Source organism: Etheostoma cragini, chromosome 12 (assembly GCF_013103735.1).
Source record: "Etheostoma cragini isolate CJK2018 chromosome 12, CSU_Ecrag_1.0, whole genome shotgun sequence".
Taxonomy (NCBI): Eukaryota; Metazoa; Chordata; class Actinopteri; order Perciformes; family Percidae; genus Etheostoma; species Etheostoma cragini.
This window is the reverse complement of record NC_048418.1, coordinates 6,779,775-6,792,813: the sequence shown is the minus strand read 5'-3', so window position 1 is coordinate 6,792,813 and position 13,039 is coordinate 6,779,775. Positions and strand designations below refer to the sequence as shown.

Genomic DNA, 13,039 nt, shown 5'->3' with positions numbered 1-13,039 from the left:
AAATACTTGTAATTGCTAAAAATTAGTTTAGCCCGTTGAAGGGGTCCAACCTTTAGTTTGGGATCTTATACTTTATGATCAGTAATAACATTCAACAGTGTCATATACAATCACATCAATGGCAATTTTTGTGTGCAGAATCAGTAAGCACAGAAGTATGAGTCCTTTAAGGACTTAGAGACGCAAAAAAGGTAAAATCTGAATAAATGTGTAGGGGAGCATAAATGGGATGGATGCTACTGTTGAATCAGCACCTTCCAAAGAGATTTTTTTTTTTTTTTCTCATCTGTATAGTGCATATACAGTGGTTTAACACCCATTCTATAGTTGATTAAAAAGAGGAATGAAAAAAAAAACTTTTGGAAAACGATCTCAATGCCTTAATTCAAAAAATGTAGAAAAATACCAATTTTCTTTGTGAATGGATAATGTATTGTAAATAAATAAGTGTTCTTCCTCAAAACACAGCGGGCATAAGTACTGTTTACACACCCCTATGTTAAATTCCCATAGAGGCAGAAAGATGTTCATTGTTGAAGGCAAGTTATTTCATGGATCCAGGATACTATGCATCCTGATAAAGTTCCCTTGGCCTTAGAATTAAAATAGCCCCCCATCATCACATACCCTTCATCATACCTAGAGATAGGCATGGGGAAATTTCCATGAGATCATCTCTCAATGAAAATCAAACCAGCTATTAAGCTAACTGAAATAAAACCATGCCAGTCTCTGGGTATGGTGAAGGGTATGTGATGATGGGGGGTTGGTTTAATTCTAAAGGCCACGGGAACTTTATCAGGATGCATAGTATCCTGGATCCATGAAATAAATATTTGCCCGCTTCTATGGGAATTTAACATAGGGTTGTGCATACTTACATGCCCCCTGCATTTTAAGGAAGAACATTTATTTATTTACAATACAGCATTCATTCACAAAAAAAATTGGTGTCCTTAAAAGGTTGGATTTTCCTAATTTTTAATTAAGGTATTAAGACCAATTTCAAAACTACATTTTTTTATTCTGCTTTTTAATCAACTTCCGCCCGGGTTTCTCAAGACACTGTCCCTGAAAGAGGGTGGCTGGAGAATATTATAGTTACACCTTACAATATAATCCAATCCAATGAAACATTACAACAACTACATCCCCTAAAACTGACATGAAGTTGAGGCAACACAAACATGCCTGTGTTTATAAATTGGGTCATCAGCATTTACATTTACAGTCCAACAAAATACACACAAGAACCATAAAGTTTTTTTTAAATTGTTGGTTCAGACCCTATGTGGTCTATGTGTTGAAGACCATACTGTAAAATTCACATGAACTGTGAAGTTACATGCAATAAAACATTTTTCTCAATTGGCTCTCAGATATGGAGCCAGTCATAGCTGAATAACTGCTCTCAGATAAGATAATGCTACTGCTTAGAGCATGATGTATGGTGCACATATGTGATGAGTTATAGAGCAATAATTCATAAAAAAAAAGTGTGTGAAGACTGATAAAATGACTGCTTTCTCTAGAATGTCCAGCAATGTGGAAATGCAGAGTGTTTGTCTGTTTTCAGATGGTTGCTCATTGTCAGTGTGCATGGTGTGACGAGATGAGAATTGCGTCATTTACTTCCAACCATGTTGAAAACACGTAACTGAAAACAATCCACAGAACCGATCCTTGTTTCCCCACGCACTGACTCCTGTAGTGGCAGCATGTGCTTTACCTTGTGTTTTACTGGTCTGGTTTTACTACGAGCGAGTGACTCACCGAGGCTTATGAAAGCTCTGATGGATGTCAGAATAACCTTCATATGAAATGAAAGTAAATGTTTGAGCTTTTAAGTTCTGATGGATGAATATTGTAGAATTTCAGGACATAACTCTCCGTTCCACCTTTAGTTTCTTGTGCTTATTGTGTTGTTTTCTGGTGCCTATCGGTGTGAACACTTCCTTACTTCTAATATGAAGTATTTTAACATTGTCTATGATAATATACAATCACATAAAATTCCAGAATATCTTTGTTTAATGACAGAAATAAATAATCCAAATAAGAAAATGATTCTGTTACTTATGTGTCATTGCAGCTGACATTTGACACCACCATGTTTACTACTTTCTCAGTTGGCGGCGGTGTTTTAAAAGTCCCAAATCATACTCATGTCTAGGTTTATACTGGCATTTTGGGTTTCTACTGGAACATGTTTACATGCTTTAATGTAAAAATACATTACTTTTGTCATACTGTCTGTCTGAATACAGCTGTATTCGCCTTCTGTCTAAAACGCTACACTCAGCACCTGTGTCTTCAAACCCCCCTTCCGAAAAAGCCCAGGTCTTTTGCATCTGCGCTCACGGGGTTCGTTGCACCATCATTGCAGCCGGGGAATGACTGTGACGGCACTGTAGCAGAAATTTTAACACATATGTGTGGTGTACTTTGGACATCACATCTGTCCGGAAGTCCTGACCAGTTGTATAAATGCACAGTTTATGACTACGGGTTTTGTGCAGTTCACTGTTGATTGAGCATTTGATACTTAAAACAATATTCATTTAGCACCTCCATCTGAGGTGCTAATCAGAAAAGACATGGAAATCTTAGGAACACGTTTTTCACAACCCTCTGTAATAAAGATGATCTTTGCTTCCAAAGAGGATAAGCAATTTCTCTCTCATCTTTTTTAGATTGTGACACTGGAAACATAGAACATAGAAGACTTAATTGCTCAAAATGAATGTGGAAATTAATTATTGTTGGTAATTGTTCCGGGTCCTTCCCCCACAGAGAGGAGATGTTCCACGTCCCCAGAGCCAGCCTCTACCGCCCGGGTTTGGTCCATCGAGGCCCCTGACCTTCGCTGTCACCCATGTGGCAGCGCATCCGACCCCAGCGGTTTCTCCCACAGGTGGTGGGCCCATGGGACGGAGAGAAAGGTGCTACGTAGCTTCTTCGGACTGTTCCTGGCAGGGCTCCCTGGAAAACCAGGCCCGGGACCCATGTCTAGGCCTGGCTCCAGACGGGGGCCCCGGGCTTCCTCCGGGCAGGGTCACACCCTCTCTGCCTCGCCCACTCATAGGGTTTTGAACCATTCTTTGTTTGGCCCCTCACCTGAGACCACTTTGCCATGGGAGACCCTACCTTGAGCACACAGCTCCAGACAACACAGCCCTCAGGTTCATAGAGACACACAAACCTCTCCAACACGATAAGAAGTGTCTACCTGTGTTTCTGAGCTCTAGACCTCCCATTTTCATAGCCACAGAGTTTTCTATGTCAATGGGCTTCTGATGTGCAAAACATGAATGCAGACATCTGTGTTAAGTATTCACTATATGTGGATAACTACAGCTTCTCTGCCACTCCTTCTCCGTCGTCTTAAATTAATTCATACAGTTGGGAAATAGTGCAGAGAAATAGTTTGGCATAAACATCCAGGCTGCTCTGAAGCAGTGTGTCTTTTGTCCGCTTTCACTCATCAGTGAGAGGAAAGGCCAAAGGGTTTGTCAGAAAGTAGGATGAAATAAGAATAACAACTATTCATCAACCAAAGATTATTCATCATTTTGTCATGATGTATTTCGCATCGTATCGCATTAATCCATTCATGAAGCAATTGCATTTCTCCACAGAGATAGGAGGCTGTTGGTGTCGTCAGTGTCAATAGAGGAGTTTGTTCCATGCATGGTTGGAGAGGCTACACCAAGGTTGCACACGTTTGAGGGTTTGAGTGAAAGGTGTTTCAACAATAAGGAATCTGACGTCATCATTTAGAACTGAATGCCATTTTGCTTTCAGTGAGCAGTCAAGGACAGACAAGGAATGAATGCCTGAATCAAGTCAGCTCTGGTGGTATGTACTGTGAATTATTCAACAATTCTTTCACATTTTATTTCACAGCTTGGGGAAAATAGGATGGAAACAACAGGGGAACAAATTATACAAATGACAGGAGAATTTATGACCATACATGTAAAACAGGTGTGTATACACAGTCAAACTTTGTTTGCCAAGAATCAGCTATTCAGGACACATAGAGAGGAAGAGAAAAAGGAAGCTGGGAAAGTCTGTGTTTACATGTTTACTTTATGATGCACGGGTGTAGGTATTATGGTGTCCAATGATGGCAACTTCCAGTAAAGACAAAATCAGAGGATTAGATGCTTCAGTGTTGAGTTTACTTAGGTGATCTTGAACTCTGCAGGGTCAAATCTGAGAGGTCATGAGATGGATAACATGAGAAAAGAAAAAGAAATACCACTCTGGTATAATCTTTTTTACATTTCTCTTATCTTGTGAAACACTGGATGAATTGATATCTTCAGGCTGCGAAAAAGTCATTATAATAATAGAAGGGCACATCCTCTTTGCTACTGCTCACATCTCATAGACGCATGTAACCTGTTACAGTCTACATACTGTAAATGCAGCATGACTCAGCCTGTAAATCATCGCTTTCATAACTAAATCCTTCAGAGACAAGGCAAGATTAATCAGGATAACACCATGGCAACAAGTTACATATTAAACTGGAAATTAAAGTAAGAGTGGTCTTCTCAAAGAGACATGGCTGACTCAGACACATTGTACATAGTGCTTTTTGCAGTGGTCGAAGAAGTACTCAGAGGGCAAAATACCACAGTGTAAAAATACTCTGTTACAAGTAAAAGTGAAAGAATAGCGCCACAAGTACTCATTCTGAATGATTTCACTTCTGCAACTTTAAGTGCATTTGCTTGCCAACACTGTTGTACTTTTACTGTGTGTATGTGTGTGTTTTTAAACACTAAAATATGAGCTTCTACTTGTAATGAAGTATTTTTATAGTGCTGTATTGCTACTTTTGCTTCGGAACATGATTATATGGTATCTTCCACCACTGGTTTTAAGAGAGTGCGGGCTTAATATCAAATAGAGCTCAAGTAGCCTACTGACATCCAAAGGACTACTTGTTTTAACACATTGCTAGCTAATTACACTGAATGTTAAACTAAAAAGTGTCAATTAAAGTGTGCAAGAAAGTAAGAGATGTTTCAGTCTAACCATAGACTGTATATTGAACAGTCTATGGTTTCAACCAGGACACTGCGGCCACCTGGTGGGCAAAAATCTCATAAAAAAAACGTTGCTCATTTCCTATTGGCTGATGAAACATGAAGCAACGTTGACAAAGCAGGAAATGAAACTCAACCAGAGCAAACCAACAACTTCTGTTTTCATTTTCGTGACCAAACTGCAGGTGTGTCCGAGTTTTACCTGCTAGTTTAACAGGTACGTTTTTTCCACTTATCTGGTCTTTATCTGTAATTTGCCTTCCCAGCAACCGATGTACTTCTGCACTGATTACTGTGTGTAACGTTAAGCCTACAGTAATGTGACTTATGTTGACCTTACCCCTTCCTTATAAGCTACAGATATGGGTGATTTTCCTGTAAACCCGCTGGTTTTGATTGGTGTCGGGTCCAGCTTTGCCTTCTCTGGCCTATTCTATCATCTATACCAAGAAAAGAAAAAAGAGTTGGAAAAGCTGAAGGCAAGAAGCCTCAACATTGTCTACGTCCTTTTTAAGCATTAAACACATCTCTGGTCTCGGAATGATTTTTAAAATGCTAATCTTAAAGCTTTACTTCTTCATTTTAGGAAATCCCCATTTTCAAACCAGATCAGCATTTGGTCAGAGTACTAAGAGCATCTCCCCACAAGCGACTTCAGTATGTTGCTGTAGAAGGTACAAACTACAGTGAACATTTGAGTAAATGCAGTTTTGTATGGGATCAATCACAGGTATTTGATAGTTTCCGTCATGTCTGTTTGAAGGTCTGGTCCAGGCGGATGGGGAGCCTCTGGCCAGCCAGTTTGTCCCACGATGCTCCGGTGTGATTCAGAGGATAGCAGTCGAGGAACACTGGAAATACTGGAACTCTTTCACCAAGACATGGTACATTTATTCTACTAAAACTAAATAACACCAAAAGTGTCAATTTAGTTGTCAAGCAACTAGCCTTGTAACAACATAAATACTTTTGCAGGAATTCTCGGACAGTGAACAGAAAAGAAACCAACAACTCTGTGCCTTTCAGTCTGGTCAGCCCTGGAGCCTTCTTCACGGACTTGTACGTGAAGATTCAAAACCCTCTGGAGGCCTCTGGGTGCTACCTGGACAGGGTTTATTTCAAAGTAAGACGTGCTGAGGAGGGCTCGGGGGATTTAGTGATGCAGGGCCTCAGCGGGGAGAAACCAGTTGCGATGGAGGAGAGCGAGGAGCTGCTGCGTGTGGGGAGCACTCTGACTGGTTTCGGTGAGGTGGTGCTGGAGGGGGGCCAGGTGATGAGGCTGCAGGCCCCGCAGAATGGCCGCAAGTTCATCCTGGTGCCCACTGACTACAGGAGCTTCATGGACAGGCACGAGAGATCAGTCAGCATGTGGAAGACGCTGACTGCTGTTACTGGCATCACAGGGGCTTCGCTTCTAGCCAAGGTCATTTACTGCTTGGTGGGAAAACAGGATGACGGGTCAAAGAAGGCTTGAAGACGTGTGGATACTGCAGGGTTAAGGGCCTTAAAAAGCTGTGTCACAGCTTTTTGGTTGCCCCATTACTGCCTCAGGTGTTTTATTTTAGATTTCATGGCACTACCTTGATGCTAACATTATTTGTCACTTGCCATATTGCAAGGTTATAAAAATGTGAGGGGCAAAATACAACAGTATTGGATGCAACATTAGACACGTAGAAAGCCCCATGTTTTAGAAAGAGGATTAAATTAGAAAATACAAAAAGAAACTTTCTTTACGAAAGGTAGCAACCACAATTTTAGATTACAATTAGACAAAACCAAAGTTTATTATGTATTTTCTAAACTGTTGATTTCTAATGCTATTGTATTAAATATTTAGTTGAATTGTTTTATCCAATGTTCTGATTGCATGGACCACTCAAACTAAAGATGTTTAATCACTTGCCAAAAATGTTAGTTTCTATCTATCTAAATCCTACACCTCGTGATGCGAGTGCTGGCAGAGTAGGGCACTTTAGTCTGATAAAGACAATAATAAGGTCTATAGGCCTAAAAGAGTTTGTACTGTAGATGAATGGAGCCTTGGTACAAGATACATTCCTGGTAGGTCTACTGGTGTACAGTAGCATCTCAAGCTATGACAAGTTGGCTTGAAACCTGATATTGCCTCTAGGCTACAGTATCTCTGATTTATTTAGCGGTTATTGGGTCATTATTATAGGCATTGCAATTGATTGATCACCTGAGGAGCAGGCCTTCAATGCTGGATTTTGGAAATTTAAAGCTACTTTGGCAAGGGAACATTTTATTTTTGTAATGAAATTTTGTTTTAGCTCAAGTGAGTTATGTTGTGTAATCAATTCTTTTCACAATCTTTTACTTTCACTTTTGATTGCTTGATTTTAACTGCAAACCTGATGAAAGAAATTCATATCTTTTCTCGCTCCCACTTTCAAGTCATGTCCAACAGGATGGAATTAATATCCAATTTAAGAGTATTTGTACTGAATCTATCAGAATAATCTACCTCCTAGATCATTGTTTTATTGCTTTGTTTTATAACCTGCAGTCTCTGTTCAGTATCTATACAAAAAAAAGAACACTGTACACTTTTTTTTTTTTAAGTTATGTGGTCTTTGTATTTAATAAAACACTTTTTTAAAACCTTAAACTGTTAACTTATTCCGTTGTTGACAGAAAAGTGAGATACATTTTCAAGCAGTCTGAGGGTCTTTCTTCTTTATTTGGATATTGATGTTCATAACACACAGCCCTTACATGACGTGGCACTATGATGAAAAGAATGAGCTTCAACTGTACAGAAGATATTTTGATGGATGTAAGTGGCAGAAATCCACTGTGGAGGGTAAAACCAATAGCCGGAATCTCTTTATTCACACAACAATGTTCAAGTTTTTCATCTTTGTCCTCTGAGTTCTCATTATTTCCCTTCCTCCTCTGAAAACTCCTCAGCCTCCTCCAACCATTGGATGAACTTTTGAAGCTGTTGAAGAAATGTATAAGAGAGGGTTGTGTGAAACACAACTCACAATTGCTACTACATTAAAGTCATTTGAAAAATGTTTACTTGCAAAATGGTTTGTGATGTAATTTATATGTAAATAATGAGGGCGTTGTGGATTTTATCAAATACAGAGCAGGCCCGCGGCTGATGGACAGGTCAGAAGAGTGAACACACTCCTCTTTGCAAAACAAGATCATAAGTCATACCAATCACTGTTTTATTACAGTGTTATGTTATTCCCTTTAATATTTAGATTCAATATATTAAATTGTAGAAAAAAAGGATGATTATTTGAAAATCCCACGTTTGTGATTGATGTCTTTTTTTCTCTTTAATTTAACAGTTTTTTCTTTTTCCCTTGCAAGTCGGGTTTGGTCCTCCATACAAAGAAAGGTATTTTTGTTCCTTTCTATTAACTTGATTCAGCTAAATTCTAGCTTCATCTACGTTTTATTCCCTATATAAAAAACATTGAAAGAATGAATTGCCTTGGTGAAGGGTGCTACGTAAATAAACATGCCAGGTTATAAGCAATGCTTCAAGGAAAGGAACAATAAGCTAGGGCTGTTCAATATATCAATAATGCGATATGAGACTAGATATTGTCTTAAATTCTGGATATATTGTAATATGGTAAGTGTCATCTTTACAGGCTGCATTAAAGTAAAGTGATGTAATGTTCTGAACTTACCAGACTGTTCTAGCTGTTCTATTATTTACCTTTACCCACAAATTAATCAAATCATTTCTGGAGAATCTTTATCAAAAATCTCATTGTGTAAATAACATTTTTTTAAAGCACCAATAGTCAACCATACAATATCGTCGACATCAAGGTATTTGGCAAGAATATCAGGATATTTGATTTTCTCTTTATCGTATTTAACACCAACGTAATGTTCCCAATTCTCTGTACTGGATTACATCTATTGTGCTGGCGCCAGCTGGTAACACATCATCTCATCATCCAAACTTCAACCCTTTACATGATAATTGTGAAATGATATCATAACTAGTGTCCTGTGTGACCCAACTCAGCCTGTACCTACCCCCTGGTTCTTGCGTAGCTGCTTGCTCATGTCGGTGGTGCCTCCCTGGGAGAACCAACGCAGTATCATTTCCTCCTCCAGGATCTCCAGCTGGTACATGCTCATCAGGACCTGGATGAGGGAGGGAGAAAGAAAGAAAGAAAGAAAGAAAGAAAGAAAGAAAGAAAAACACACACACACACACACACACACACACACACACACACACACACACACACACACACACACACACACACACACACACTCTTCAGCACCAGGTATCTTCCAGGATGAATGCAGAGTAACCTGCAGGATTACATGGTCCCTGATGTTCGAAGACTAACATCTTTTCTTGTTAACCCGTGGTTTAACCTGTACTGGATTCAGCAGATTACTAAGTGTACATGGCAATGTCAATTGGTCCTGACCTTGAACATGGCAGCCCAGTGACTCTTCTGCTCCAGGAAGTGTTCCTCAAAGGCAGACAGACAGTCTAGATGGTCCTGTGCTCTCTTCACATAGTTCTTAAACACCGGTGCCCATTTCTTTAATAACTGAGAAGAGAACAAAGACTCTTTAAATCTATTGTGTCTACACATGAACGTTTAGTTAAAGAAACACCACCACATTCTTACCGGTTCGAGCAGAGTAACGTACTGTGATGGGGTAAGCTGTGGGCCCTGCTGCTGGAAAGGATACTCCAGCACCACTCTGGTTAAAATCTGCATCACCTCCTTCAGAGTGATGTTGTAAGCGTACCTGAAGGGAAAGAGTGTGGCAAATCTGAATGTGCAAAAAACAAATCACTTTGAAATAGAGCCATAGAATTGCGGGGTATTTGAAGTTCCTACTCACTTCAGAGAGTTGATCTCAAGTACAAGATTGTCAAAGCTGATGTTTTCCTCCAAACCTCTCTGCAGAGTCCCCAGCACCTCCATCTGGAAGACTACACATGAACAGACCAAACTCATGCATTAAAAAAAAAAAAATGAAAAGGCCATTAGATCATCTAACTGTAAAGAAGATTTTAAACAGATAAATGCAGTAATATGGTCTTGTTGTTGGTTTCGTATCTCTTTGGCCAGTAGGGGGCAGATAGGTGAAACTCACCTTTGACATCATCCATCTCGGGGGAGGGGATCACTGGGTCATCAGGATCATCAGGCTCACTGTCCTCACTTTCACTCTCAGGGTCAGGGTTCAACACCAAACCTGTTGCATGAGAGACAAAAGCCAGGTTGTTGGAACATGGACTATGTCATTATGGGAAATGGCAGTTTCACTATATTGAACTAAACAAGCCAGCCATGCTGCTATCCTACCCCAGAGACAGTGCAACAACTCTTCATCCTCTGTGTCATCCAGACTGCTAGTCTTCCAGATGTAGCCTTTTCCCCCTGCTCCAACCTCTGCTGGGTTAAACACTAGAGGACAGATGGCTCTTTACCACAAACGTGTAAGCATTTCGTTTACTCATGTATGCGTCAGTACACACAATACACACCTTTCAGTTTGGTTTTGTCTTTGCTGTGACCAACCTGGGCATTGTCACTCAGGAATTCATCATCATCCTCCTCCTCCTCCTCCTCTGGAAGGTGCATGGACACCACGGTGCCTTCAGGTAGAGACATGTTTTGTCCAATCACCACCTATGAAACAGTTCCCAGCAAATTAAGTGAGAAGGTCGAGATAATATGGGCTTTAACATGAACAGCAGCTCTCCTAACTCGCTAATTTGATCTATCAGCATTACAATAAAGAATACATGATGATAATATGTGTTGCTTACGTTATACGCCAGAACACACTGTTTGTTTAGCTTCACCCCTTCTTTGACCTCAACCTTGTCGCAGACCAAAGACTGGCTGATCACCACGTTGCTGGCAATGTGAACATTATTCCAGATGTAGGCATGGTCTAGGGTTACATTGTCACCTGTTGTGATAAAAAAGCAACTGTTAACACCACTTTTATAACGTACTTAGATATTCTTACTTTTCAAAAAAAAAAAAAAATGCTCTCAGAGAGCTCACCTATGGTGCAATTGTTACCGATGACACTGTTATATATGTAACAGTTAGCACCAATGCTAGTGTCACAGCCAATGAGAACGTTTTCCACCATCTGGCTGCCGTGGCCCAAGCTGACGCCAGACCCTCGGTAGACGTTGTGGCGAGAATACGTGCAGCTTCGTCCCTTCTGGTCAATGAAGTTCGCCTCTGGAGTCAGCGGGTACACCCATCGCCGCACGAGGTCCGACGACACCGAATCGTACATGAGAAGGTTGGACACCCGGACACCGTAGCCATCCGTGGTGGCATGCATGTGTATCTGGTTGCCCATAATCTAAACAGAAATACAATGAATGATGCACTGAATCAGTAGCATAACATGATGAAAACGTCTATAAAATTAAACTATGGCTGCACAATACCTCTTCATTGACCAACATCCCTCTGACAAAGTCATTCCTAGTCTGGTAGTCAAAATTGTCAGTAAAGAGCTCAGCAACCTGAAAAATTAAACTTGTGTTACCACAATCACTAATAGTGATAATAGTGAGAATAGCTCCTGTCTATACTACTAACTAACCTGTGGGGAGCAGATACTGATGTGACAGTCCAGGAGGTCGTGTCGGATTTCAAACTCATCACTTGCACAGTGAAAAATGTTCTGGAAAACATACAGTAACGACGATTAATAATCAATCCAAAGCCCGAGTAAATTAAAGATATGATAAAAATGTGAGCCTCCTACCATGGGGAACTGTAGCTTCTTCAGCCCCTGTGTCTTCTGATAGTGTAAAATCCGCTGGCTCTTGCTGTCTATAGCGACGATGACATCATCTTCCTCACAGCGGGACCTGTGACCTGGCGATGATTCCTTGAAGATCATGGTCATCACCGAGATGTTCTTCTCCATCTTGCGACGATGCCTGTGCATGAACAAAATGACACATGTAGTACCATATTAGAGCAACACAGTCAAAGGACACCTCATGATGTCATTTTTTTCTGACTATATTTCTCTTACCTGTGCTCGTGCAATGCCTGAGTGATGTCAATATTCGATACCACATCTCCGTAGACCAACACAAAGTCGGAGCGCAAAAGGGACTTTGCATCAACATCCCTGAGCACATCCCCTAGGGAGCGGTACATCTCTGAGGTGATGATGTGGACTGTGTTTGGAGAGGTGGGTCGACACCACTTTGACTTGCTGTAAGACACAGGGACAGGTCAAAATCTTTCATTGAGACCAATGTGTACAATCCACAGAATGAGTGAAACTTACAGCAAGTGTTCCTTGATTTTACTGGCCATCCAGCAGCAGAAGACGAATGTTTCCTGCACCCCAGTGGAAGTGAGGAACTCCAGGGTGTAGTCGATCATGGCAACATTACCCAGCGGCAGCAAAGCCTGTCATTGTGTGACAGATGTCATGAGTGAAGTAGCTAGCTAGCTAACGTTAACTGTAGCTACAGCGTCACTTTGGACATTGAATACAAGTAACATCACCCAAACACTATTAAACAAAAACAACAGCTTAAAAATATATTTAAAGTTGCGTGTTGTTAAAATGGTTTTACGAGTGTCAGAGCAGCCCTGTCACTGTTTACAGCATGGGCATTAGCTAGCTACCATTAGCGCTCCCGTTAGCTTAGCTCGGTGCCTACCCTTGGCTGGTCTTTGGTCACCGGGAAAAACCTCCGGTTGAAGCTGTCAGCAACTAAAACAGCCTGCAGCGGATGCTCCTCTTCTTCCTGCTCATCAGCACATTTTCTACCTGATAGGCTGGAGCCCGAACGACTCTGTTTTCCTCCTCTACCGGCCATGTTTTACTCCCAAGTGCTAACCAGCTCTGTCGTCAGACACATGTACGGTGGCTGCAGCGGGACAATCTTTTTTTGGTCGTTGTAGTGAACCCAACGGGCGTTACAGAATTAGCATATGTTGACCTGGTTG

At 40.8% G+C, this 13,039-nt stretch overlaps 2 protein-coding genes across 4 annotated transcripts; one reads left to right on the top strand and one right to left on the bottom strand.

Moving 5' to 3' along the window:
* Positions 1-5,171: 5,171 nt before the first annotated feature.
* Positions 5,172-7,322, top strand: LOC117953791 (mitochondrial ubiquitin ligase activator of nfkb 1-A). Of its 3 annotated transcripts, none has more exons than XM_034887113.1 (5): positions 5,172-5,277; positions 5,421-5,539; positions 5,647-5,734; positions 5,824-5,944; positions 6,036-7,322. In XM_034887113.1, the coding sequence occupies exons 2-5, from the start codon at positions 5,423-5,425 to the stop codon at positions 6,532-6,534; spliced, it is 825 nt and encodes a 274-aa protein (XP_034743004.1). In that variant the 5' UTR covers positions 5,172-5,277; positions 5,421-5,422; the 3' UTR covers positions 6,535-7,322. The 3 variants fall into 3 exon arrangements, with proteins under 3 accessions (XP_034743004.1, XP_034743005.1, XP_034743006.1); XM_034887114.1 differs by having other exon boundaries at positions 5,415-5,539; XM_034887115.1 differs by having other exon boundaries at positions 5,226-5,245.
* A 410-nt stretch (positions 7,323-7,732) lies between these two features.
* On the bottom strand, positions 7,733-12,974 carry eif2b5 (eukaryotic translation initiation factor 2B, subunit 5 epsilon). The gene is made up of 16 exons (XM_034887107.1): positions 12,751-12,974; positions 12,369-12,493; positions 12,108-12,293; positions 11,832-12,009; positions 11,667-11,747; positions 11,509-11,586; positions 11,108-11,420; positions 10,864-11,009; positions 10,579-10,723; positions 10,397-10,498; positions 10,185-10,286; positions 9,930-10,020; positions 9,710-9,833; positions 9,503-9,628; positions 9,096-9,206; positions 7,733-8,025 (listed from the first exon to the last, which is right to left on the bottom strand). The coding sequence occupies exons 1-16, from the start codon at positions 12,907-12,909 to the stop codon at positions 7,963-7,965; spliced, it is 2,130 nt and encodes a 709-aa protein (XP_034742998.1). The 5' UTR covers positions 12,910-12,974; the 3' UTR covers positions 7,733-7,962.
* Positions 12,975-13,039: the final 65 nt, after the last annotated feature.